The 25,664-nt window shown below is 41.2% G+C and overlaps 2 protein-coding genes across 2 annotated transcripts; one reads left to right on the top strand and one right to left on the bottom strand.

Moving 5' to 3' along the window:
* FAM103A1 (family with sequence similarity 103 member A1) lies at positions 1,687-5,776 on the top strand. Its single transcript, XM_021407655.1, has 3 exons — positions 1,687-1,793; positions 2,986-3,153; positions 4,113-5,776. The coding sequence occupies exons 2-3, from the start codon at positions 2,987-2,989 to the stop codon at positions 4,291-4,293; spliced, it is 348 nt and encodes a 115-aa protein (XP_021263330.1). The 5' UTR covers positions 1,687-1,793; position 2,986; the 3' UTR covers positions 4,294-5,776.
* C9H15orf40 (chromosome 9 C15orf40 homolog) lies at positions 21,576-25,591 on the bottom strand. The gene is given in 4 exon segments (XM_021407439.1): positions 21,576-22,380; positions 24,370-24,497; positions 25,253-25,405; positions 25,408-25,591. Coding segments are annotated over 4 exon segments (543 nt in total). The 5' UTR covers positions 25,577-25,591; the 3' UTR covers positions 21,576-22,287.

Consider the following 25,664-nt stretch of genomic DNA (forward strand, 5'->3'; position numbering starts at 1 on the left):
AAAAAAAAAAACCTTTGAGGCTTTATCACACTACAGTAGACTTCAGAGATGCTGATTATGAGATTGTGTTTGCACTAAAACAACACATTAATTACCTGGAGAGGCTTGAAGTGAGGAGAAAGATTGCAAGAGTGGATTATCAAACCCTCAGTCTTGACAACACTTGGAATGAGACCTTTTAAGTACTTGGCCACCTATGTAGGTTTGTGCTATGTGAAGCTCTTAGTGGGTGCTGAGAGTCCTACTTGATGCCAATGTCTATTTTTGAGTGTCTTATTTACCTGTCATTTTGGCTTTTCCACATGGGGCTTGAACCTCAGTAAAACATCTACAAGAAATCTTAAGAAACTGCCACTCAGATTGTGACTTCTTTCTTCATGTTAGAGCCCAGAACAGGCATGAAGACAAGTCATGAAAAGAAAATTCAAAGCACAGAGATCTTAAGCTCACATATATCCATACATGAGCTACTCTGATTTACCCATTCCCTGCAATGGTTCTCTGGTATGGAATATGCTGGCTGGAGCACCTTAGTAAAATGGTAATTTCTGAAGTACAGTGCTCACAGAATTAACAGTGGGTGCATTGCCTTCAAAACAACTTTTACACATGCTTAGATCACACATGTGCTTAAATGTCTGGATGACTGGAATCTATAATTAAAAGTTTACTACTAAAATAAGTTTTGTATTGTAATGAATAATACAATCCCTGAAACTGCAGACTAGAGACTCAGAGAGAAAGTAGTATTACCATGTTATTGAAGATCACCTTATGAATTTTACGCATGAAATCCTTTGTAGACACACCCGAATCTGCAATATCCAGTGGTCAAAAGGAAACATGCCTGGGGAAGAAATAAAATCCTACATATTTCTGCCCAGATTAAAAGGGCAGCCAGTAGAACAGGGATTACATGGGGAAAACAGAAGCTAAAATACATTATTTTTCAGCCTCAGTGACAATTAGTTTGCCTTAGAACTAGCTATTCATGCTAAGATATTTGCATGAGGCTGTGTGGATTGAGGTCATCATTTCTGTTCCACAAGCGACAATGCACTCCTGCTACAGGTCATGCAGGAGAGCAGACTGTAATTATTTCTGTTGATCTCCGACCAAGGGCACTTATTTCGGTGAAGCGTTTTCAGAGCACTGGATGCTGCAGTCACTGTGGCTGGTGGATTTTCTTCTTTAGCAATGCACTTGGTTATGAATCTCTGTGCTTGCTGGCGCCTGAGAGCAAATGACTCTCTAGTAAAGCACTGCAGAGACCCCAAGCTTATTAAAACAAACAAAAAACACACTGTTTTCTGAAAGGGTTCTACAAAAAAATCTTTTTTTTTTTTTTTAAACAGAGAAAATGCTCTATTTCAAAAATCTAAGTATTATTGGTGCGCGGAAAATGGTGAGCCAAGCAAAGGCTTGTGAGATCTGCATGGAGGAAGCACTGCACGGAGCGCTGAGCTCTCACTGGGTACGCCTCGCTTTGCCCACGCAGTCAGTGCGTTATCAGCACACGTGCACTCGCACCGCGTTATCCGCCACCGCGATGCCCAGGGTGCAGAACCGGGCTCCTACAAAACCCGCCAACGGACAAGCTGCGAAAAATCTCTACGCTGCTCACGTCGAGCAAACATAAGCACGAAAGCCCCGCTCGGCGGAACAGAGCCCGCGGAACCCCGCCACCTCAACAGCGCCCGGCCACGACACCCCGCCCTCAGTCGGCACCGGAAGCGGCGCGGCGCGCACCGGAAGAGGCGGGCTCTGCGCGTGGCGGCTGCTGGCGGCGCTGGGTGAGGGGCGGCGGGGGCGGCGGTGTGGGAGTGGGGCGGCGGGGGGCGCAGCGCGGCTGCTCCCGGGGGAGAAGGCTCCGGCCCGAGCCGCTGTGGGAGAGGGGAGCCAGGTTCTTTGTTCCAGGCTGCGTTCGGCCTTAGGCGAACGAAGATGACGGCCTCCCCTGTTGCCTCCCGCACAGGATGAACGTGGTTGTTAATTAATCGTGAGGGGAGAAGGCTGCGGCGGGGTGTCACCCCCCCGCCTGTGGGAGCCCTTGAGGTACATTTGAGGCCTCGGGGTCCCCAAGAGCCCTGTCCCCTCTGTCCTTCTGCCTGCAAATCTTCCGAGACAGCAAAGAGCTTCATCTGGAAGGGAAGAGACAAAGACTTCTAATGCTGCAAAGTACCCGGGCTTGTTAAGGCAGGGCTTGCAGAGCTCTTCTCAGCACTGCTGGGAGGGCCCGGCTTTTAGTGATGGGCAGCAACAGCTTCTTTAGGGCTGATTCACATGTAGGCAGATAGACAAACAAAGTCCTTAAACACAAATCATATTTGAGAGCTGTATTATGAGGCAGTTTAACGTCAACGTAGGTCTATTCTTTCTCTGAAAGAAGCTATTAACACACAAATTATGGTAAATAAATCTAATTGTTTTGTGTTGCGGGCTATAGTTACCTGCAAAGTTTGCACTGCATTCTGCCTTAGGAAACTTTTCAAGTTGATTGTAGTAATGCTTGTCATATTCGGAATGGTTTGGGAGTACACTCTGAAGAAATAGTGTTTTTTCTATTGCTGACCCTCAGAATGCCTCATTTCTTTCTACTGCAATTCATCTCGCTCCGAATTGATTCAGTGACACTGCTGTGTAGTATCTGACTATATTAAGTGGTTAGCCTGATCAGTGTCTGCATAGCCAATATAGATGTGCAAAGGTTGGACATGGAATTGGCATTGCTTTCTGTCAGAGACTGCCTATTCAGGAGAGCTGAAACAACGAGCACATTTTGTTCGTATTTACAGTCTTAGATCACCCAGACAGTATCAAGTAATCCACGCTGTCAGCCCAAAACTTGACTGCTGTGCCCATCTGAGAGTGTAAATTTTTATTGTTTTTCCCTTGTCCTAACTGGATTGTGGTAGCTGTTACAATAAGAGTATTCTACATCATTAAATGCACTTTTATTGTGTTCAAAATGTTTAAAATTTTCAGAATGACTTCCTTGGTTGACATACCCTTGGATTATGAAAAGATGTTTGCTCATCGGTTCACGTCAGATGACAAAGAGTACCAAGAGTACCTGAAACGCCCTGCAGATCCTCCTCCCATAGTTGAAGAATGGAGAAACAGATCTGGCGGCAATCAGAGAAACAGAGATCGGTACTGGTGTCTTTTTTTAAGAAAACATCAGTAGTTTCGCAAATACCTAGTCAAATTAACACTTATTTTAGAATAAAAATAGGAATTTGCACTGATAACAGGTAACTATGAAGGATAGTTCTATCTTTAAGACAGTCTTATCGGAGACTTAGTGAGGTTTTGTTTTCTCTATTCTGATACTGAAAGTTCTTGCACACTCTTCAAAAGTACAAGCTAATCGGCTTTTCAGAAAGGAATGAGCTGGAACCACTAAACACCTTGTACTGGGATTTGTTACTGCTCAGCCAGGAACACTTTTCCAGAGAGGAAAGATCAGAGTTCTGCAAAACTAAGCAGCCTATCTTCTGTTGGCTAATAACTAGTGAGAAACATGCAAAGGAACAGTCTAATAACATGATGACCTGTTGCATGCTGTCCAAAACACTTCATTTGTAACCTGAATATTTGCTGCGCTGTGTTAGACTAGTCTGCACTTCTAATAGAAGCAACTGTAAAATCTGTCATCTCTGTCTAGCAAAGACAATATTACCTGCCTACAGCAAAATACTGTGAATTATATTTTTTCAGAATGTAATTGTAGCTTTTTACTTAATCCTGGACAATAATGTCTGATTTCTGTGTGATTGAAAAAGGGCAATTCCAGCATATGGTATGTTTCATAATACTAACATTAGACAATTAACATTGTCCATAACAATAGTGCTACAGCTGAAAAGCAACAGTTTAGCCTGAACAGTGGCTAACTACCACTGATAATTAGTTCATTGAGTGTCATTAAGTTATGCTATACACTCATGCTCTTGAGTATGGGAATCCACAAAGGACTGAATTAGTAAGTGATGTATATATTAGGGTACAAATTCCAAGACTATGCTGTTAGTTAAGTGAAGAATTCATTATCATTCATCTTTTAAAAACTCGCAGTTTGTTTGAATATTTGTTATTTCTTTTCTTTGCAGGTTTCAAGATGGCAGGTATTTTAGAGGGGACAGATACAACTGGCAAGGTGACCACAGATCTAATCAGAGGCCAGACAGAGGTTGGGGTAACAACTACCAGCAGCACAGACAAGGACAATCTTATTACGGACAGTATGGCTACAACTCCTACAACCCAGGGCCTCGTTACCATCCCTACTGATGGTGCCTGTGGTTGGAAAGCCCAGTAACACTATGTAATAAGTTAAATTTTGGATTTCATTTGTCATCAGTTTTCTTATTTTTGATAATTTAGAGGTAACTAAAGAATCTGTATTGAAGTCCGTGGTTGTTTATCTGTAGTGTGACTCGAAAAAGGGAATACCTTTTATGAATAATAAAAGTCCATTATATGGTTTGTTTAGTCTGTAGAAATTTATTGTAAGATCCATCTCTTATTCTTTTACTTCCATCACTGAGATCCTCTCTGCATTTTGGAAAACTAACAGGTCAGGGGAAGGTGGCTGTGGCTTGTATGCAGCCCATAGTGGCCTGTAACATTGTCTTAAGGTAGCTGTTCGTAGAAGTGACATACTGTGGCTTTCTCCAGAGAGCATTTCCTAGTTTGATTTTTGATAGTGAGAAAAGCTTAGTTTGAATTTCAGATGCCTTAAAGAGGAGAAGAAATGTGCTACTACAGAAGTATTTTATGGGGTTAGAATTTATGAAAACTCAAAAGAGGAACTCCTTAGGTGTTTGACAGAGGTATGATATCTCAATATTTAATTTGTTGTCAGTTGCAGGAGAAATAAGGTTTCATGTTATATAAACTGTCTATTGAGACAGTGGCTTAAATTTTTTTGTGCAGAATTCCTCTTAAAACACGGTCTAACAATTAGTGTAAGAATTAAGTAGTTTAAACATTTATATTCTTACTTCAGCAGTTCAGGGGTATACTAGGTTAACCTGAGATGTGATACAAGACTTAGATTAATTTGTATTATCTTAAATGTAGTGTGTGCATAACATATTCTGGATTTCCACTTCAGTAAAGCTGTAAAACTGTGATGTCTACTGTAATTAGTTTGTATGAAATACTGTGTGGCTGTTATACAAGAAAAGAACTATAACCAGTACTGTTCTTTACTCTGTTTCATGAGAAAATGGCATAAGCAGTGAAGAGCTTTTGAAGAGTTTTGTGTGGTTTTTTTTTGGTTTGTAGAATTTAAGTACTGTTAATTATTCACACAATAAAGATATCTGAAGCGTAGGGAAGTTTCTGAATATTTCTGAAATCTACTTTTGAAACATTCAGAATTGCAACACTCACCTAGGCTGACTGCTGCTCAAGAAGCAGTACTAACAGATAAGTATTAATACTGGACAGCTGCTAGTTTGAATTAGAAGAGTAGCCTGCTCAGCTAAAATAAAGAGGATGAGACATTGTAATTAATTAGAAGTCTGGAGTGTTAATCCTCTACCATATGTCTGACTATAATAGGGTCAGAGTTCCTTATTTCACCATTTATGCGATAAGCTAATTTGTATCAAGAGAGCTGTGCATTTCTTTGCACTTGACATTTTCTTCAGCTATTGTACAGAAACGGAATCATCCCTGCTGACTGTTGTAAAAGTCATGACATTATGTGATAAGTAGTTCAAATTACTGTATCTTGCTTTAAAAAGAATAAATATGGAAGTCTAAAGCACAGTCTCAGCTCATAAGATGCCGCTGAAAAACTAAAGAGCATGCTTACTGTTCATCTTAGAAACGTGCTGTGTATGGCTTTTAAATAGAATCATTTAGGTTGGAAAAGACCTTTAAGATCATCAAGCCCAACCATCACTTAACCCCAAGGCACATTCCTACGCACCACATCCATGTGTCTTTTGAATACCTCCAGGGATGGGGACTCCACCACTCCTGCAGGCAGCCCATTCCAGTACCTAACCACTGTGAAGAAATTCTTCCTGATATCCAATCTAAACCTTCCCTAGAGTATCTTAATATCTTGAAGTCATTTTCTTGCTTCCTATCTTGTCACCTGAGAAAAGAGACTGACAGCCTCCTTGCTGCAACCTCCTTTAAAGTAGTTGTAGAGAGCCATGAGGTCTCCCTTCAGCCTCCTTTTTTCTAGACTAAACAGCCCCAGTTCCTTCACCTTCTCCTCACAAGTCATGTGTTCTAATCCCCTTCACCTGCTTTATTACTCTTCTATGAATTCATTCCAGCAGCTCATTATCTTTCTTGTAGTGAGGGTCCCAACAAGGAACACAGTGCTCGAGGTGCGGTCTCACTAATACCAAGTACAGAGTACAGTCTGTGATGCAAAAGGTCCTTACAAGTGTTTTCACCTGCCTGCTAAGTTCTTCTCTTTTTCTCTTTTCATATAATATTAGGAGCTTTGATACAATATTTAATACCCTACTCCCTGGAGTACTTGCCTTGAACTCAGTTGTTTAACCTTGGAAACATAGTGAAAGGTTTGTTCTCCCTCGAGGAATTCTCCTGGATAAAATGCACCCTTCTTAATCCTTGATACTTAACCACCATTAATATGGAAGAGCTGTTACACCAGAGGATATAAAAGATCATCCAAAATTCCTCTCTGTGCACTACAGAAAGCCTGCAAGGTGGTTTGGTGGGATTCCTTTTTAATGCAGAATCACACGCAAGATGCCAGATAACTCAGACTCCTACCTCCAAGCCAGGAGAGCATCTCTTTCTGCAAAGAGCCCGATGCTGCCTGCTGTGCCAGGGACGCCAGGCTGTGCCAGGATATTCTTCCTCCTTACCATCTGGAGTAGCATCTCAGGTTGAAATAAAACCTGGCAAAAAGCATGGGTTCTGTCTCATCTGTTACTTATCCTCAAAAACCCAATGACTATTTTAATTTTAGAATCTTTCAGCAAGTGAATAAATAATCTACACAACTGTGAACAAGCTGCAGAAGCAGATGTATTAGGATGGCCTAAGTGGAAGTTACCGGAATCACACATTCAGTGGTCTCAGCTGTCACATTTTGAGTGATCAGGAAAGACACCGAGACCAAGCGCAGCTTCCTGGTGTCTTTCTTTACATCCTTGACTCATGCTATTGACCAGCTGTCTCACCATTAAAACTCAATTCAACTTTAAGAACTTGTATGATTACAAAATATCTTTGGAATAATTACGGCAAGAATCCATTTTATTAATGAATGCATTTCTAAATAAATGCATACCTCACGCTAGACAAAAAAGTAAACAATTCAATATATATTACCTCCAGAAGTTCCCACTTAGATGAATCATTATCTGTGATGAAGTCCAGTTTATTGCTTCTGTCAAGCTTAATAAAACCATTAAGTACTGTTGTAGATGATAAAACTGAAACTAGACAACATTAACATTTGCAGCTTCAAACACTACAGAAATGGTTTGCTTTAAATATGATGGAGATCTCAAGGTAAACACTGAAATTCAGAGCCTGGAGTCTGACTTTAAGAGAATGTTTCCATCTGACATTTGCTCAGACATCATTATTAACATGAATAAAAGAAAAGAAAGATAAATGTTATGTTTTAAGAAATGACTGCCACATTACCAGGAGTCTGAAAAGGGCTGAAGTTTGTGCACGGCTCTAGTGGCAGTTTCAAATCCCTTCCTGAACAGGTACAGCAGTTTTGTGTCGATGGTTAATCCACAGCAAAGAATTACCATGCTAGATTACAAATGCAAATTTCTTTTTCCAAGAAAACTCAGTAGCTTTCATGCAATTTCTTAACTAGCACTTTAAAAAACGCTAACAGTTAAGTCACTAGGTATCTGAAGGCAAAAGAAAGTGCATAAAAAATTCTTAGCATGATTTGTGAGATACAATTTTACAAGCTGCTGTTCAAGCTCCGTTTTACCCTAACTCTGCAGCTGGGAATAGCAATGTGCAGACGTGCTTTGAAAGGTTAGCTAGAAGCTGAAATACCTTCAAGAGGCACTTTAAAAGAGATTTCAGACATTGAAAATAATGTCTTATTTCTGGTATACGTATAATCAGCACAATTTCTAGAAAATGTATATTTCATCTTCTGCTCTTAAAATATATTGGAATGTATCTAAGCTCCTACTCATAATTCGCAAATAAATATTCTGCTTAACCAAGAAACATGGTCTCGTTTGCTTCTTATATTGAGGTATTGGAAGGAAAGTTCTCTTTATATCAAATTTAAGCTGTTTCCCCTCTACTACCACTCCTATTCAGTACAAAACCTGAATTACACAACTTTGGATGAATTTTCCAGCTTGTGCAGACCCACGTCCTCAGGCCCCGGCAGACAGGAAGGGTTAGGAATGTGGCCAAGGAAGGAAGACAAGACTACTCCTTAGGGCAGCACCTGCCTGCCTTCGGAGCGGGTCAACAAAACCGCACCTCCCTTACGTTTCCTTTGCCAATCAGGTAAAGTTATCACAATCTGTCTTCTGCACATGAGAAGAAAGCCATTTAATCTTGCTTAAATTATGCATAGTACTAATATTCTAATGATTTAAAGCTAAGCAAGATAATATGGTAGATCAGATTTCCCTGAAAGTACCTAGAAAGTATACAGCCCAATTCAAGGTACACAGACGTGAAACTTGGAGAACAAAACAGAACCCAGTGGCTCCAGAACTGCCAGGACATGCTCTAACACGGTGGTGTGGAATGATCTTTCCTCTCAAGAGGACTGGTTTCTCATTAGGTCCTGCAGGCTGAAATTTATTTTTTGTGCTTACCATGGCCTATATTCTTCCTCAGTACAGCATGGATTGCACTTAGTGGTTGTCAGTCCTCATCTGTTTATGTGAACAGCGATGCCAGAGTGTTATCACCACGCTGCTCACCCCTTGACTTGCTAAGTACCCTGTCCTATTAAAATGCAAATTCATTACAGGAGATGGTAAAAGTTGGTAATAACTACATTTTCCTGCAAGTCTAATAAACACAGGACATCATTCCTATTGGTTACTTTCTTTGTTACTGGTAACAAGCAGGAATACAAATGAATGCCGATTTTTCTTAAAACATAAAGGCTTCTTTTTCACATAATATTTCATATATACACACATAAATTAAAAATCTAAGGCTAAAATTAGTACTGTTTAGATAAAGGTTAAAAAACCATATATAAGCATACCATAAGGTTTCATACAGCTTCTGGCCACCACGTTCCAAGTGCTTCTCGTGAACAGAAGGCAGATGCTCCTTGTCCAAACTCATGTCTGAAGCCTGTTTCTAAAGAAATATTTGGAAGGACCTATTTTCTATTGAGCCACGTACTCAAAAATAAATTAACAGTAATAATTACCAAGTGCAACCAGCCTCGAACTATTACATATTCTTTTTACGTAATAAAAAGAAAATTAGATTTTCCATGGCAAAGGCTTGCTTCAGTGGTTTTAATTGCATGAGCACTTGAATACAAATGAAACCTCTGGAGTTCGTGCTTAGTGCAAGAGCTCTGTGTGGATACGCGTTCTCCTCTGATGGAGCTCGTGTTACTCATCTATATGCCACATGCTCAAAACACCCACTCTGAAATGAATTGATGCAGCATCAAGCTCGGGGTCCACATGCACTCATCTGAACCACAACCGCAGCTGAACTGCTGCAAGAACATAAAGAAGCTTAACCTCAAACTGCCACAGGGGCAAATCCTATTTCTGCAGCCCTGCAGCTCAGAGGATATTTCCATCAGCAGAATTATGGTTTTTGTTGTTAGAAAAGATGGGAGTGGGAAGGGCACATTGCACAGGCCAGGGAAAGATTGGAAGGTGCACGGCTGGGCTAAAGGAGCAATTGTTTCATGGCCACTTACTCTGTATACCAATCCCTTTAGGGGAAAATATGTTTTGAGATTTGATTATTGGTTATTAGATGACTTCACAGCCACTCCACTGCCTGGGGGAAGAAAAGAGAAATTCCTTCCTCCCCCAGACTGCAGGGACCTCCGCAGCCCACAAGAAGCCAGCACAATAGGGACCCAGGAATCTGGAAGCAGTTTAGCACACTGGTAGAATTTTCAAGCCCCTAAATAAGGCAGATAGATGCAGGGAACGATAAACAAATAGCTATTGATTACATGCCCTGCAGCCTGTGTAAATCCAATTGGAGAAGGTCTCCAGACCTCACCAGCAAGATTGTAGTCTTTAAGAGACAAAATGGATTTAGTGCTAGCTCATAAAAGATCAGCCTACTTCTACTTCCCTTCATACTTGCATTAGACATACTCTTAATACCAGCCTAAAAGTGCTTTTTTCAGTCCCATGCTCTTTTTCCTCTCTCCCTCCTATCATTACACAGGCATTAAGCTATTCTATGTCAGATATTCATTTGAACAGTTTCTCACATTCCTGAATGCTCCTGAAGACCTTTTCAGAGCTACTGTAAAATTCTGAAAAGACAACTCTGCTGCAGTGCCACTCATTCTGTGTGAACAAAAGTGAAAGTTAAAAGGCAAGGATGTTTTCAAAGATAGAACCAGACACGCGTGTTAATTCCTAGCTCAGCTACAAACCACTTTTAATGCCTTTGTGTCTCAGTTTCCCATCTGTAAAACAGTGTTAAGTCTGCCCTGCTTCCCTTCTCTGTGCTGTGCGCTCCAGCTGCAAATCTTCCAGATGGGCTGCCTCATTTCAATGTACAGGTATGGCACATAACAACCTCAGCTGCATCGCTACGCCACAATATGAGGTGTTACAAACATTCTGGTGAATGAATTATTTTCCTGATTTTTTTTTTAAAAAAAGCACAAAGCCAAACGCATTCTAGACACTGTGCAGGCAGTGATGATTGAAACGCTGCCTGTATTTCACTATGTAGTTACATAGCATAGCACAGTATTTACAAGTGCACAGCTGGGATTATGTGGCCTAGAAAGCTCTCAAAGCTAGACCATACTAAATAAATGATTCTAACTCCTAGGGGTGTAATAGAAGAAACCCTCTAAAATATAAGCTGAGTAAGACCAGCCTCATCATAGCAGTATGGATAGTCCAATTTGACAGTTAATATGGAGTTAAATACTGAACTAAACAGAGGTGAATTAAAAATGAAGGGATAATATAAACTTGATTCCACATCAATAAAACTGATGATTGTACCACTGGATGTACTATTACATTTTTTTTTAATCAAGTTGTTTTTTCATACCTACAGCAAAGGAAGAGGAAACAAAATTCAGTGGGATAAGAGGAGGAGTGGGATAAGAGTCAGCTGAGATGAAAGAGGGAATACACTGATGCAGGCAAAGGAAAAACGTGGCAGAATATCACTACCAACGTGTCTTATCAGAAACAAAAAGTCTTCTTCTAAAAGAGCCTATTGAAAGGGCAAAGAGAGTGTTCTTAGAAGCTGAGATGATGAAATCATTTGACGGAAGGTAAAATACAAATCTGTTTAAAAGCCATTTGTGATTGATGAGAATTGGAAGACAAAGATGGCATCACAATCTCTTGGCAAGAAAATTCTTCCAGATGGTATCTCTTTCTCATTAATGCTCTGGGGGAGGATCCGAGACATCCCAGCAGGTCCCGTCGTGACTTTGGATTCAAAGCCGTCCGCAAACTCAGCTGCTCTTTGGCTCAATTCCACTTTTGCTGCATATGCAAATGGCACGCTGCAGGACATGAGGTGATGAATGAATTCAACTGCCTGTTTTTTATCTCTTCAGATCACACATTCCAAATGTGCTTTAGAAGGCACAAACCTGCCCATGAACATGTCCACCAGGACATGGCTCAGAGAACCTTCTCAAGACATCCAGGTTTCCTACTGCTAGTACAGAAACTTGACGGATTGCTAGAAAGCTCTAAGACTCGCAACGCACACACACAAACAGAAACTTTAACAGCTGAATGTCAGCTTATTTTTTTAATTCATGCCTCCCTAAGTGGGCATCAAGATGGCTATAACAACCCTGAATTAAGACCAGATTTAATGTCTGCATCTTGGCTTCCTTTGGCAAAATTAAAGCAAGGTCTTAAAATAGTCTCTAAATGGAAAAGTAGCTACACAAAGAGAAACCAAATGTCAGCACTGTCTGGTTTGTTACAGACTGGGCAAAGGCACATTCTTCAGTGTAAGCCAACATAGTTAAAGCATCCGTGGTATGCCTGCATATGAGGCTATGGATGCGCTGCTTTGGTTTAAATTAGATTTGTTAAGTTAGAAGCAAGATCAGACTGAACTGAAATTGGCCACAGAAAAGTACAATGCAAAAAATTCAATTTAGATTAAATAAAGCAGTCCCACTGAACCCATGCAAAAATACAGGCAGGCCAGTTGTTCAGGGGTGCAGCTATCTGCTCAGAGACCTTCAGCTTACTTGTTGGTAAGAGCACAACCAACACACACTGCCCTTACAGTTGTTTTCTCCTTAAGATATATAACACTCTCAACAATCACACAGACAAATGTAAAAGCAAACGAGCCTTTTCTGCCATCACAGCCCAATTGGTTTAAGAAACATTACAGGTGAAAGAGCTGGTTTGGTTGCAGAAAAGATTCATCAGAGGCATCCCAGAGAACACCCCTAGCAGCTCAGTGCTCACTCAGACTGGCAGAAGCATTTTATGGTTCTTAGTGAGACATGAGGAGCTGCAGTTGCACTGACAGCTGTACATACACAACTGTCTCTGACAGAAAATTTCCAGTTATTTTCCTTTTTTGTTAATGGCCAGTCTAAAAGTAGGTGAACGGAGGGACAGATTTTCCATGCTTCCCTCAGCTCCCCATGCTGGAGCCCACTGCCTGCTTCTTTCTTAACCATGGCTGAAGTATGTGACCTCTTCCTCCTCAACACCATTCATCAGCAGTGATGAGTTTGTTGCTTTGGGACAGACTCACTGTGGAGTGGTGTATGGCAGCGTCTTCTTGGTATTTTCGTCTGTGCCACTCTCAGCCCAGTTAGGGATCCCAGCTGAACTTGGTAGAGCCCAGAAACCTACTAAAATCTCTCCTGTGCTCCCCTAGTATCACTCGCAGACAGCCACACATTTTAATGTGGCAATCTCATAGTTAACTGCAGAAGAATGCCTCAGTTTCAACAGCTGAAAGAAGATTATTAACAACAGAAAATGATAGAAGGTATCAAAAAGTCATGGACAGCTCACTAAGAGTTGCCTTAGAGCAGAGAGGGACATACAGTGCTACAGACCTGAAAAACAAGCAGAGGTCAAAAAGTAGAATTGATTTGAATTCCTACAGATTAAGCTGCTAAGTAAAGCACGTTCTTTCCTGTGAGCATAACAGACATAAATACTTAGGAGCAGTCAGCACACTGCTGCATGCTGGGAACCTAAACAAATGTTATAACGCTTGAAGGATCTCATGCATGTAACATCTGCATCGCAACTGTGGTGGGTAACGCCACGCTGGGGCTGCACAGCTTCTGAGCCTGACGCTGCCCTGCTTGTCCCTGTGCCATGCTGGCCTGCAGGCAAAACTGCAGAGCGCACGATGTGGAACAGGGCTGATGGTCTGCAGGCAGATGATAAACAGCAGACTCCCATGCAGTAACAGAAAGGACTTCTATTTTAATTGGCAAAGCAGGACAGCAGAACCACTGATCGGTAGTTATGATTTTATTTAATTCAGTAAGTTATTTTGTGTCCACACCTTGCTCGGTTTCCAAGTCAACACATCATATCAGATGAAGATAAGCAAGACACCCTGAATACTGATGTAGGCCAGAATGCAATTAAAATTAAAATAGTTTGTAAGTCCTATCCTTGGCCCTTAGTCAGCAAACTTGATGATACACAAGACAAAGAGGAGGTAGAGGAATAAAACAAAAAATCAAACATAATATGTTTGGGGAACAGTTAAAATAGATATTTTAATTAACCTTTGTAACCTTGTAGGAGCTTTCAAATTTATATGGCTTTAAATGATAATGACTTTGACAAAAAAACATTTTTTACATCTGTGAAAGGCATTAGTAGGAAATTAAAAAGCTGCAGGAAAATTGCACTTCTCACATTTGTTATGAGCCTACTCTAACTGTGCCAAAGGAAGGGTATTTATCATACACTGCTCCTTCCCTTTGGATGCTCTCTTCCTATCTGGACTGGCTAGGAGCTGGTCTATCTCACGTGGGGACCGTGACACCTTAAGTCTTAGCACAACTAATTCCATTACCTGGTTTCTAGATGCACAGTGCCCTCATCCCTTGTATTTACACAAAGTTAAGCACGTGAAAGGAGCTTTACACTGTGAACACATTATGATAGAGGACAGGAGACAGATAACCACATTGCACTGGCTTATACAAGCTGGTACTCAGTACAGCTGTGTGAGGCAAAGGGCTGGGTCACAGAACCATGTCATATAATGCTTTCACATCAGTACACTCCACAAGTTTTTGAAATGAAGTCATAACCCTGGCTGCACAATTCATAAAGCAATCAGATAACGCGGTGAGAGGTATGCTGAGATGTACGGAAGACTTGCTTTCTTCATATTCCTGTCTCTGAGCACTCAATGCAGTATCTCTGACCGCTAAATGGAGGGAGATGCAGTGCTCCAAAATCACAGAGAACTAATTTTTGAAACTGAGTTGATTTCTGCTCAGTTTCTCCCACGTAAACCTATCTTCTATATGGCATGCTTTGCCCTTAGCACAGGGGAGTTGATCTATGTCCCAGCAGTTTGGAAATTATTTTAAGTTGGTATTTTGCTATAAAAGAGAGGAATGCAGTGCCTGGGGTACTGAAAAAAACTGAGCAACATTTTCATCTCCTTCCAGGGTTCTCATGATCTACTCCTAAATCTTCTGCTGTTAGTATTTAATGGTATTATAATTACTGTAAGCCTCTAGAGTTTAGAATAACCACAAAACAAATACAACCTTGATTATGCTCTTATTATTATTTGTATTACAGCGTCAACTAGAGACTTGGAGCTTTACCCATGGAAAAAGAGGAGTATGCATCTCCAAGAACGTGTATCTAATCTACAGTGAGAATATATAGATTATTACAAATAGAAAGGAATGGGGGAAAAGGACAAAACACAGAATGCTATAGCTAGTTTATACGCCCTTGTTATTTTAAGTCTGACGTTCTTCTTTGGAAAACATCCTCGTGAAACTGGACACAAAGATAACTGGCAGTCCTAGTCTCTAAAATTGGCTCTCATCTTAATGTTTAGGACATGTTCTTCTTTAAAATACTTAAATACAGCTCACTCTCCCCTGCTGCCAATTCTAAGTTCACAACAATCTTGATAGCTTATTCTCTGCTGCCAAATCTGGTGGCAGTCACACTTGTTTGTTACAACTAAGAAGTCACAGATTTACCCTCTAAAACCATAGGCTATATTTATCCTCTAAAACTGAACAGGCATGTAGCAGTAGACCAAAGGCTCCTTTGTGGGGAAAACACTTCATTTTGGAAGAGACAAAGGATGGTTGACACTTCTGCTTGATGCTGTTCACAGGCAGCAAAGGAAAAGAAAACAAGTGTTTGGTTTACCTTCTCACATATGACTCTGTTGAATGAGCCAGTTAATCAGAAGACCTGATTTTACCATCTTAAGTGATTTCACTTAAATCTTGACATGTCTTCCCCTTTTGGTATTTGTCCTCCTTCAGCACTGGAAATTAATACAGCAGAGGAGCAATGATTGGTGTGAATTTCTCAGAGTTCAAGTTGCTCTTTTAATTAAGTCTTAATGCTGTCCTGACACAGAAAAAGAAAGGAATGTCTCACTTTGAAACAATTTTTAATACAGTCCACGGTTATACTCCCCCTGCAGAGCAAACTCATGCGGAATGCACTAACCTCAATGAGCACTTCTGGCAGCAGCTCGTCCTGCTGCGAGGGGGCCCCAGGGCTGCCAGGTCAGCATCATGGAAGCCTGTGGGAGACCTCACAGTGCTTTGGAGGGAGCTCTGCAGATGAGGTAGGGCCTCAGGAGTTGCAGCTGGATGACAGCGGTGTCAGGGGGATGTGCCGACCTCTCAGAGCAATTACAGAGTGTTAGTCCTGACTTGCTGTGAAGGACAGAAGTTCAGTCAACAGAGGGAAAATACTGTCAAACTGTAGCTGCCTTTGTAGAATCAATTTACATACATGAGATGAGAAGGCAGGAGAGAGGAGCTCTGAGTAGCGCACAGATTTTTCCACCTAAATTTGTATTTTAACCCACACACCTCTAAATAACAACAGCACCAGTAGATGCTCTTTCCATATTACACATGGACAGCCTTTGCATGGATCTATGATTTCAGAAGATAAATCTTTCCTTCCTAAAAAGAAAAAAGTAGCTTGGCATTTAAGGGCTCACAATTCACACTAAGAGGGTCATAGGCAATATAATATCCTTTTTCCACCTGGATTCACAGATTGTAAGCAAACAAATAACTGTGAAAGATGGGGGACATTATGTTGCAAATTATTCGATTTATGGTCCTTGAAAATATGCCTAGAAAAGTATTACTCTTGTGACAGTTTTTCCCTATTTTGTCTTGAGTGCTAAACAGCAGAGTAACAGCTATAAAACATCCAGAGTTTCTCCGTTCCTCTATTCTGTGCATGATTTTCTCCAGCAGAGCTTCGGATATGCAGCAAATACTTCCAACAAGCAAAGAAAAACTGCTACTAGCCCATGTATGACCCTTATATAAAATTATTCCCTTTTTTCCCCCTCCCCATGTTTATCTTTTTCAATTTCAGATTTAAGAAGTTTACCTATTATTCAAACCCAGGAATCAAGCAAACAGGTTCCGTTTCCTCAGGGTGTCTAATCAAGGTGCCTCCCAATGGATACCAGTGGGACAAAGATAAGAACCCAGTCTGGAAATAGCTAAGTTCTTAAAATGAACTAACAACATGTGTTTACTTAAAAATCTAGGGTTTATACAGGCTTATACACTGAGAAGTTTAATTAAATCTTACATCTTCTCTACTGCTACACATACAAGCATTTGGCTACTGGAAGGCTAGTTCTGCTGCACATACACAACTTAATGACAGCTATTGTCAAATCATTGTTTTCAGATGTTCTCAATTCACATTCACGCCTTGCCAGAAATATCACCTGGCACTTTGTTAAAAAAAAGATTTTTTTTTTTTAATTCTAGCTGACAAATGACAGAAAACTCAGCAAAAAGAAGTCAGAAGAACGTCATTATAAGCTGATCATCTTTTAGAAATATTTTATCAAAAAGCTCTGGGTCTGCTTTAGTAGCTCAACCTGAACTGTGCAAGGAAGCGATGGAGCAGAATCAGACATCCTTATTAAGTGAAATTAGTCAAGTACAATTAGCCTGGCTGGTCCTCTCCCTATATTTATTAGGACTGATATTCAGACAGTGATGAACTTAATCATGGTTTTCAAACAAAAAAGAAAAAAAAATTAAAAAAAACCCATGAACCTATCATATTTATTAGGAACAGACTGCATTTTCACTGTCAAAACGCTGCTAAGAAGCAGCTGAAATAATGAAAACAATTCCCTGTTCATAACCGCATCCTAGTAGCAAACAGCAATCTTTCCTCAGAGCAGGAACACAACCTCAAATATGTGCTAGCTGATTGCTGTCAGATTTACTGAAGACAAAAGGAGACATTTTATTAAAGGGCAAATGCCAGGAGGCAACAAAGCTGTTGCAGGGCCCCACTAGAGGGACGAGTTTGCTCTCTGACTGCAAAGATTATCTCACAAGGACATTTTTCCCGTTCCAAAACGAACGTGCATTCAGATACACTCCAAGTGCTGTCAAGCCCAAGAAATTAGAAAGATAATGTGGTAGCATCTAAGGAACTAAGTACCAGCAAGAATGCTGAGGTGAGAAGTACAGAGCAGAAACAACCCCAGAGCCTGGTCCTGCAAGAGAGCACTCACCTGGAACACCAGCAGAGAAGTTGAGAGGGGAGCAAGAGGGCCCAGGGACTCGTGGCAGGGAGGCAGCTGCTGGAGCTGAGCACATGTGGGGATACTACTGCTGTGCCTGCCTCTCACAGATCCCCTGAGCATCAGAAAAGAAGAAGAAAACTTTGCAATAGCTTTTCTTAAAACCTGCAAAGTGGCACCAGAAAAATAAAAAGGTTCCATATAGATAGTTTATTTTCTAAAATTCAACTTGCCAGCGCACACTGCAGGCAGGTGGACACTAAGGATGTCCAAACATGTATTGTGAGCTTTGGTGGTTTTTTTGTTTTTTTTTTTAAATTGAGCCTTAATGAATCCTTGCAAGACATTATGGCAACAGAAGCTGGCTGAAGGAACAATGTGCTGCTAGCCCTTCCCAAGTGCACTGCACACCTTCCACATAACAGAAAAAAAGCAGCTTCATGGCTATTACCCCAGGATGATCATTTGTAACCCCAGTTATATCCCACAAGGCAGACTGCTTCATCTGAGCAGCACAAAAGAGGCTTTGAACATTTGCTGCTCATTTCAACATTCTTTTCACCTTAAGCCCGTGGTCAACTGTTATCTTTACAGCATGTTTCTATAGTGACCAACTGCTATAGCAATACTCAAGACGTTTCTTTTTCCACGTCTTACTTCACACTTAGAATCTCAAAATGGTACTGAGACAACTTTCCAAAAACTGAGCAGCACACAGTGAGGTGGTATAGCAGACTACTTTGTCATTTCAGCTTTCCCAGCCCTTGAGAGAATACAAAAACAAACAAATGCAGTATTTATAGAGGAAAGCAAAACTCTTCATTGTTTACAAACAATTACTTGAAAAGTTACATACAAAGGACCGGGAATAAATGAATTCCCATTACCTTAGAGAAGTACCACACTCTTCCTTTCAGGCAAGTATTTCATTTCTTCAGCAGTTTTCTGGCTGTTTATTGTGTGTTGGCTACATTACGAGGACCAAGAAAGGCTGCTGCACTTGGGGCAGAGAATAATAAGCAAGAGAGACTTTACATGCAGGTAAAGCACTGTGCTCCCAGGAGGAGACGACAGCACATTTTCACTGTAATGTGGCAGTGAATCATCCCCCTGAGATAAAGGTGAAAAACATTAGGAGGGGAATATAGTGGGCTGCAATAATAACAAAAGGTGGATTCAGCTGGTTCAGGTTTTACATATGCAAATAAACAGTACAAGAGGGGAAACAGAGAGAGATGTGAAGTACTGAGGAGAAGGAGCAGGTGTATCTATCTTCCTGGAGGCTGAAGGAAGGAAGATATTAAACTGCACTTTCTGGTAAATTGCCACTGCCAGTTATTGACAAAGTTGTCAATTACATGGGATCATTTAGACTGATGATACAGGAAGAACTGGGGATTTCAAAACACATGGGACTAAAAGCAGAGATGGGAATGTGCTGCAGATGATAAACGGAGTGGATTGAAACCAAAAGAGCGAGGAGGCCAGCCTCAGAGGAGGTAATTAAATATCCTTAATTAGCATATTAGAGTAGTGCTGCAATGAAACCATATACCTGCTTTCAAAGTTTGATTTTAGAAAATAAACATAAACTGAGTGGAAGAAAGAGCAAGAATGTTCTATGCCATAAAGCTGCTTGACATAGCATGTATTCAGATAACTTCTACTTTCAGTGTTCCAAAGCTACAAATAACTCAATTACATAAAAAAAATACACAGACTGCCCACAACTAAGATATTAAATCACACTGGATCTTACTGAAATCAGTCAGACAATACACTAGGAAAAGAGGACAGAGCTTCAGTAAATAGCAGGATTTCAAGCAGTCGAATGATCATATTGCTTAAAGAAAAGGATACTCTTAGGCACAGGGATAAAGGGGTGACCAACGAGTAAAAGGAGGCACTGCTCTATTAAAAATACATTCTGCTGAAAAGAGATAGAATATTTGCTACCACCATTTTGTAAATAGCATTAAAGCATTCCACTACGTTCATGAGGAGTGTTGATGGGGTTGGACTTCAATATAATGATATAAAGGAGCCAGGCCTAAATCACAGTTTTGGCACTGACATCTTGTTTGGGCACACAAGCCACTTAACCCCGCTGTGCCTCACTTCGCTGTGTCATGGAACAGCAATATCTTCCTGCCTCCCAGGCATGTCATCAGGACAAACATATCTATGACTCAGACATTATAGTTATAACGGAGAGACTACACGAAAACTTTGATACAAGAGGTTCTCAGACACAGCAACTCCAGTGTTATTTATTTTATCCTTCTGAAATAATTTGGCTTGGTGATAATAAATTAATTGTTTTCGTTGCATGAAGGCTTTCTTTGCCACACTTCTCCCAGAGACACTAGGCCGAACAAAAGCAGAGAGGGAACCAAAAGATTAAATTGGTTACTTTCGTAGATAACCAAAGACCAACTCACCTTAGACACTGCACCTGCCTACCCAGCTCCCACCTCCATCAGGCTCTGGAGTCCTGGTAAAGTGTAACACGTTATTTCAATATAGCCTGTAACACATGCCATGGAACACATGGCACCAACCTCCTGAGAAATTTTTATAACAGCTGCTGCAGCATTCATCTCAGGATGCAGTGCTAGGAAAGCAGGATTCCTCCATCTTCGGATTGCTGTTTCCCACTCATAGCAAACAGAAGCTTGGGAAATAAATAAAAACAAAACAAGAACAACCAACCAACCATGAACATTTACTTTTTGCTTGCTTTGACTTAACTTTTCTGCAAGACATGGCACCCCTCTGCTGGGCAAGAACAGACGAAATGTCAGTGAGCTGCAAATCAAAGCTGACAGAACAATACATAGAAATAGGCCCATATGGTCTGAAAAGGAAATACAAGCAAGGCAATGTATGCCCATAAGGCTGAGAAAATAAGCAGCCCAGCTGCAAAACATTAAACAAATACCAGACACAATTTAGACTTAATTCTCCAAACACAGTCCAAACAAAGTTTTTCATAAAATCTCCTAAAATAAGACACCTTCATGGAGGTGACAAATGTTAGTTCTCTGACTCTAAAAATGATTGTTGCAATATTTAGGATAATAGGAAGCAGAACATTTGAGAAAACAAAAGCTTTTCAACCATGAAAAATGGAACCTGTGAGCTACAGTTTGCAGCAGATGAAGCTAGTTAGAGGAATTTAGCTGTAACTTTTGCATCTGTAATGTTATTACTTTTTTTTTTTTTTTTTTTACCTTAGGTATTAAATACATAGATGCATGTGTATTCCTACACTTATAAAATACAACAATCAAAGTAAAGACAAGTCAATTTCAGACATCAGCAGTGACTCAGACGAAAAAGCGAACTCCTACCAGATGCATGTGTTATCACATACATTTAAACTTACCATGACCTCTGAAGCATAAGAAAAGTTAAGTTTTCTCATTACCCTTAAGACTGGGCTGCCCATTTTGTTTCAGACTTCTTGTTCTGTTCTGCCTATGACTCTGCTAGCTTTGCTACAGGGTAGGACAGTACTCAATTTTAAAACAAAGAAAAACTGCAAAATTGTTCTGTTTAAAAGTAACGCTCTAGTACATGACATCTGGGAAATAATGTTTCTGTTAAAAATATAAACACAAAACAAAGTTGGATAATATTTTTTGCCCCTTTTATTAAAAGGTCGTTACACTTGAGAAACATTTTGCAGAGCTACCACAATCATATCTCTGCTCATCAGGTAACTAATTACAGACTACTACAAAGTGCCACTATGTATGCAGCTATTAGGTTCTGGGTCACCTTTTTTGTACTATGACGTTCTGATTTTGATTCAGCTATGCAAGTAATTCTGGTTTTAACTTGCCTGTGTGATGACCAACCACAGTATATACATTAGCTTTAAATACATTAATTTTAGATTTCCATATTTGACATAGTGTGGAACCGCACTGAACACATACCACCAGATATTAAGGAGAACACTTCTAAGGTCTTTACCATCCAGACTGACTGATTGTTTTGCATTCACATTGCACCAATGCCTCTGAAGCCCATCAGTCCAAGCCTTTTGCTCTGTGAACGAAATTTTGCTGCATTCAAAAACCCTTATAGAGCAGGGAAGAGGACAAGTCTTACTGACAGAAACAGACACAGAGCCTCAGTAAACACATTTTTTTTCTAACCAAACCTACAGGAACAGTTCAGCTCTACAGCAGTCACATTAACAAAGGAAGAGGGAGGCAGAGGAGCATCTTTTCCCAGTCAGTATCCAAATTCCCAGAAGGACCAATTTACATAAGAAAAAACCATCAGTCTGTTCACAACGATGCATTACATTGTTCCATTTTCCGCTCTTGTTTTAGGTCAGGTGGAAGCTTCTTTTTTCAGTTTTTCTAATATTTCATCCGGTGTCACCGATACCAAAATCTTCACCACTTTATCACGTGATTTACCACCCTGTGTTAGACACACACACACAGAAGTCATCTTGCAGAGAATCACCACCAAACACACATTGCAGAAAAGCTCATCATGATGCCAACACATCATTTAGATACTTAAAATAATTCTCAGTGAGTAGCTAGGCAAAATTAACAGACGTCAGAAATGGTTCATCAACATCCTTTCTTATTATTTTAAAGGTCGAAAGCAACGTCTTATCTGTTCTCCTTTTAAAACTGGATACAGCTCCCAGAGCATGCCTTGAATTTATGCCTTTCTTATAGACTAGAACAAAAAGCAAGGAATGCTAAGTTTCCATTATTCAACTGCATTATTTAGAAGCAAAATTCCAACTGTATTTTGTTTGAGGTTTTAAAAAGTTACTGCAAACATTTGGTAGATGTGGACTTTCAGATCTTTCTTCAACACTGCCTCCCACGGAGTATTAGTTACTCTTAAGCTGAATTCTCCAGTTGATAATATCAACTAAATGACAACAAACTGCACTGTATATAGCATATAAGATATTCGGATTCAAATGGCTGTTATTTTAAATATTACTGACAAAATTGTTTTTACATAGGAACTGGCAAACATGCAACTTCATTTCATTTTGCCTGAAGCTACAAATTTGCCAGTAAAAACAAGAGAAACAAAACATGTTGCATTTTAATCTATGGCCTGAGAAAAAGCTTGGAAGACCGATTTGGGACATCCTGAAGGAGAAAAATGTCTGAACCCTGCTATGTGGAAATATGGCAGGAATTTAAGAATGAAAAATAGTCTTTTGAAGCAGTCTAGACAGTTGATAATGAAAATCAAGCCCTTCAGACAGAAACAGAGTAAGCCTGGTTTTATACCAAATCCTGCCACACTGGACTGTTTTGTCAGTGTTATCACTTATCACGAAGCAAGTAGTATGAGAGAGCAACCAGTACAAAAACCACTCTGTGTGCACACCTACCAGATCAGAACAGAAAATCACAAATAAAACACAAACTTTAACGCAGTGCTCCACCAAGAACAAACAGTGGTCTGAGGAAAACAAGTGCTAGCTTGTAATTACTTGGACTCTGGCAGTCAGAATGAGTTAAGAAGGTCAGAAAATGCTGGTCCCTTTTATGCCTAGCTCTGCTTAGCACTTATGATGTTTATCTAGTTAAATCTGAACAACTCTTTAAGACAGGAAAATTGTAATTTGTGAAATGTTGACAGAATTAAGGAATTTGCCTAGGAGTCAGGAAAAAAAGAACCTAATCTCAGTATCTCTGCCTTTCACCAAAGCAGGGCTCAGTTCATTGATCATATTGCTATTTTCCATCCTTTAAAAGACTTCTACAACTAGTGCATTAAACAAATGTAGAAAAATAAAAGGCACCATTTTTCACTGTGTCCTCACATTCACAAAGTGTACATCAACACAGTTGGAAAAACTGACATTCAAGCATAATGAATGGATAAATTAACGATTTATTCAGTGCAACGAATAAAACAGTTTCCACCTAACATCATCATGTGTCAACACACAACACTGCTCATACAAAGAATCTCTTGAGGCCCAGCTGTAACAGTGGTTTTTACATACACTCTTTTTTTGCACCATGGGTACTTGTCAGAAAATACAGAGGTACCTTCAAAAAATGAATGCATTTTTTTCCTAAAATGCACATTCTCTGCACAAATTATGTGAGCTGAACTTGAAATGAAAGCAAAAGAATCTCTAAGAGCCTCAGAAGACATGTACCAAATACATTTTTGAAAATATATAATTAGAACTATTTTAATTAAAGATCTCAAGATCAGCTGTGGTTCTTCTTATACCAGTTTTTTTTTTCCTTAATGAATCATCCCATTAAGTCAATTAAAAGCTTTTCAAGTGTCTTTTGGACTGAACTTGGAGAGCAGCTCGCTGTACTCAGTGAGTAACATTTCAGAGCCTTGGATTTACAGTGCAGCAGAATAAGACTGAAAGGGGAAAAAAAAAAAAAAAAAAAAAAGAAGTACCTTCTCTAAAATAACGTCACTCCTCCTCACTTCCAGCACCTTAGAGAGGTAGCGGCACAGCTCTGCGTTCGCCTCCCCTTCTGACGGAGGTGCAGCAATAGCCACACCTACTGCCTCGGCTGTCACATCTACAACGAAGAATCGCAGGATTTCATGCGCTGAATCTTCAAAATGCCTAACTGTCGTTTCCCAGAAATGAATGCTTACGCTTTCAGAAGCATTTTAATTTAAATCCCAATGAACTCCCAGAGCAGCGAATAAGTCAACATTTTTAAAAGCCTTGAAACTGTTAGCGAGCACAGAATGAGAGGCTTCCAGCACACAGCACGGCGCGGCCTTCAGCCCTGTGCCAGAGGGCAGCTGGGTGTTACCATTCCAACACCGCAGCCCTTGGGCACAGCAGCAACGCTCCCCATGGTGCGCGTTGTGCTGCAGGCACAGCGCAGCCGTACGCTGCGTTACCTCACCAAGAACCGCAGCCGCCGAGCTGCCCGGGCTCTGCGCCTCAACACTCCTGTCTGATTTTACCGGCCTTGAGGAAACTCACCAAATCGCTCAGCGCTTCCTGAGTGTAAAAACTGAAACGCGTTCTCGATGTTGAGTTCTACTCTGCCCTAGCTTTCAGATATATACACACATTATTGAACAGAAACACTGACAGCCTAAAGCTGCTGCAGGTTCCGTCCCTGCTGAAGCAGCCGTGCCGGCGCCGGCACCGCGGCACGCACAGCTCGGGGCAGCGCAGCCCGGCCGCACCGCGCCGCACACCTGTGCGGAACGAGGCTCTGATCTGCGCGTGCGCACACCGCTCTACACGCAGGCGGACGTGAAGGAGCTGCTCTTGCCATTGGAACAGAAGTGTCAGACCGCGGCGGGCGCCCACCTGTCACGGCGCTGCAGCGGGAGCCGGGCTTGGCGCGCACCGACACCCTCACGCCGCCGTCGCCCGCTGCCACCACCGGCCCCGCGGCGGCGCCGGGCTCAGCGGGCTCCTTCCCGGATGTTTTTCCCTGAAAGAAAAAAACGGGCGTCGGACCGCAGGCACAAAGAGCTGGGCACCGCTCTCGGCCGCCCGGCTCGCACCTTCCGGGGCATGGCCCCGCTGCGGCTCCGTAGCGGTGCCGCCAGCCGCTGACGGAAGCCGGCGAGGGCCAGCATGGCGCGGCGCTTCCGGGAACGGCGCTCGCCCCGCCCCTCGGCCGCGCATGCGCGTCACGGCCTCTTGGCGCCACGGAGCTGAGTGCTGCGAGAAGCGCGGAGAGGAGTTGGTGCGGAGCAGCTGGGATGCAATGCCT

This window comes from Numida meleagris, chromosome 9 (assembly GCF_002078875.1).
Source record: "Numida meleagris isolate 19003 breed g44 Domestic line chromosome 9, NumMel1.0, whole genome shotgun sequence".
Classification (NCBI taxonomy): Eukaryota; Metazoa; Chordata; class Aves; order Galliformes; family Numididae; genus Numida; species Numida meleagris.